General features: G+C 56.6%; 1 protein-coding gene across 1 annotated transcript; it reads right to left on the bottom strand.

Annotated features, from left to right (window-relative positions):
• Positions 1-2652, bottom strand: LOC128063832 (C-C motif chemokine 17-like). Its single transcript, XM_052656647.1, has 3 exons — positions 2583-2652; positions 726-843; positions 1-121 (listed from the first exon to the last, which is right to left on the bottom strand). The coding sequence occupies exons 1-3, from the start codon at positions 2650-2652 to the stop codon at positions 1-3; spliced, it is 309 nt and encodes a 102-aa protein (XP_052512607.1).
• Between the last annotated feature and the right edge of the window lie 428 nt (positions 2653-3080).

Below are 3080 nucleotides of genomic sequence, written 5' to 3'. Positions count from 1 at the left end.
TCAAGACTCCTGGAAGGCCAGATTAGGTGACTTCATGTGTTTCTGCAAGTACCTCACTGCCGTCTTCACCTTTCTGTCCTTGGGGTTTGCACAAAGGGTTCTGCCAGAGCGAGTCACCAGCCTACATGGAAAGAGAACACCATGGTGGGGGGTCAGGGCAGGGAGGCCTTCCGGAGTCCTGGCACAGCCTCACCCTGTGATGACCAGGACCCAAGCCCCCAAGAGGGGCTGGAACTCGCCAGGAGTCACCTAGGGTGGCAGCAGCAGTTCTGGGACCCCAGGCTCTGTCCTCAGTGATCCCCGACCCTTCCAGGGAGCCAGGGCTGCACGGCTTTGCTCCCCACCTCAGACCATCTGCATCCACGTAACCCTGGGGATGAGGGGTGCGCGGGAGGGGCTCAGGGCTCAGGCCCAAGCTGCAGAGGCGACCATGTGGGGCGCTGACTGCCCCTGTGCATGGGGCTGTCCCATGTCTCTCAGGGCCTCCCTTTCCTCAGAAATGTGTCAAGAGCTTAGACCTCACAGCCTGAGGTCCTTTGAGGGTTCACAGAGTGTGGAGTGGGAGCTGCCCTGAGGAGCAAGACCAAGGCGACAAGAGATCACGGCCCCGGTCTGTCGTATCCCCTCCGCAGTGGCCCTTCCGGGAGCTCCGGGGTCCACCTTCTCCCACATTCAGCTCCCGGGGTAAGACGGGGGGCAGAGGGGAGCAGCAGGGGCAGACTTACACAATGGCATTGTTGGGACAATTGCCCGAGGTCCGGTACCAATCCACCAGCTCGTTTTGGGGAATGGATCCTTTGTAGAACTGTACGCAGCACTCCCAGCCCACGCTGCCTGCTCGAGCTGTGGGGAAGGCCAAGCAGGAACAGGTATGTGTGTGCATGTCTGCTTCGGGAGGATCTGTGAGGGTCAGCACGTGTGTGTGTGTGTCTCTGTAGTGAGGAGTCGGTGTGTGTGGGGTATCCTGTAGGTCCTTGCGTGTGCATTTCTGCATGTGTGTGTCTGTGTGGTTGGGAGGGGTCTCCTCGGGGGGCTCCGTGATCATGTTTCTGTGTGGGGGAGTATGTGAGGGGTCTGCACCTGTGTCTTTGTGTGTGAGTCTGTCAGAGTGTGCACGTTTGTGTGCATGAGGTCATGTGCGTGCTTTGAGGGGCCCTGCAGTGTTTGTGTGTCTGTCTGTGCACATGTCTATATGTGCTTGAGAGGATTTGTGTACACATGCCCGTGTGTGCGTCTTTGTGCGTGTGCACATTTGTGTGTGGAGATCTGTGTGCAGGTGTGGATCTGTATGTGCTTGGGAAGTCTGCGCATATATGTGTGTGTCTGCATGTACCAGCCCCGAATCACCAAACGTTGACTCTGGACCAGGCTCTGGGCTGACCCTTTGCTGCAGCCGCTCCTTCAGTCCTCAAGCACACTGGAGACAGGTGCTGCCACTACCCCATTCTACAGATGAGAAAGTGGAGGCCCGGGTGCGAACACACTTTCCCGGGGCTTGGTGTCCTCATCTTAGCACGAGAAAAAATCATCCAGCATCTGCAAACTGGCAAACAGATGATCTGTGGCTTCAATTCAGACCATAGCAAGGTGCTTTCCGAGAAGCCTCGGAGTGTCCTCTCACCATCTTGGGGGTGGGGCTTGGTTTGACTGACACAGAGCTGTCCAGGCCCAGGCTTTTACAAAAGTGAGACGTGTGGCTAACTGTGAAGGTCACCCCATTAAGCTAGCCCCGAAGACTGCGACCCTGTCACTGTGTCACCACACGGGCTTTGATTCTCTAAAATAGCAACCTTAGCTCAGCCTTCCTTTCCCACCTGAGTATAAGAACCGCTCTTTTTCCACCTGCTCCGGGCCCGTGAGCTCCTGCCTGGATGCCAGCCCTCACTGTACATGCTGTGCTGTGCTTAGGTGCCTAGTCGTGTCCGACTCTTTGACACCGTGTGGACTGTAGCCCCGCCAGGCTCCTCTGTCCATGGGGCTTCTTCTCCTGGCAGGAATACTAGAGGGGGTTGCCATATCCTCCTCCAAGGGACCTTCCAAACCCAGGTCTCCCGCATTGCAGGAGGATCTTTGCCGTCTGGGCCACCAGGAAAGCCCATGAGAACTGGAGTCTTCCTATTCCTTCTCCAGGGAATCTTCCCAACCCAGGAATTGAACCGGGGTCTCCTGCATTGCAGGTGGATTCTTTACCAGCTGAGCTACCAGGGAAGCCCCTCATTGTATATAAAAACCCATTAAATAAACGGACTCTTAACAAATACTTGTGAGAATTGCTCCTTGTCCACTGTCAAATCACAGTCACAGCCACTGCCTCATGACATTTGCAGGGGGAGATGTGCAAGCAATTTTTTCCCCAGAAGCTGAGCCCCAAGTCCTAGGACATTCATCTTCCTCCTCCGCCTCTTCATCATATCATTTCCCTTTGAACGCCTCCCTTTAAATCCTATTGCTGCCAGCCTCTCACACCTTTGCAGGAGTAAGTGGGGTGCAGGAATATGTGCATGTGCAGCTGCTGAGGTCTTAGCGGCCCCACCCCTCCTTGCCCAGTGTCCCTTCCTCCTGTGTCTCTCCTCTGCTCTCACCTGCATGGGCGTCCTGCAGGAGAGCCCCCAGGAGGAGGGCGACCAGGAGCAGCGTCTTCAGGGGGGCCATGGTGCCAGGAGCCGGGGAGAAGGTCTCTGCGTGCGGGTCCCTCTGCTCAGGGGAGACCAGGGTGAACTCCCAGGGTGGAGGTGACCTATTTAACCCCTTTGGGGATCTTGCCCCGCCTCTGATCACCTCACCCACATCCTTCCCTAGACCCGTGGAATTCAAAGAATTCGGGATGATTCAGCAGAAGTCCTGTCTTGGAATGTTTGCGGCTTTCCAGAGAAGGGCACTCCGTTGGGGACAGAGGTGGGGTATGCGTATCTGGGAGCCATGATACACTTCTCCTTTCACAGGGGACATTTGTTGGTTCCTCAGATAAAACAGACGCCTCCATCCTCAGCTGGCTGCATCCCTGCTCAGGCTGGGCAACGTCCTTCATGTTTGGTGCGCCCTGGGCAAGGGGTAGGCCAGCCAGGCTGGGGCCAAGAGGG

The sequence above is a fragment of the Budorcas taxicolor genome, chromosome 18, assembly GCF_023091745.1.
Source record: "Budorcas taxicolor isolate Tak-1 chromosome 18, Takin1.1, whole genome shotgun sequence".
Lineage (NCBI taxonomy): Eukaryota > Metazoa > Chordata > Mammalia > Artiodactyla > Bovidae > Budorcas > Budorcas taxicolor.
This window is presented reverse-complemented; position numbering and strand designations above follow the sequence as displayed.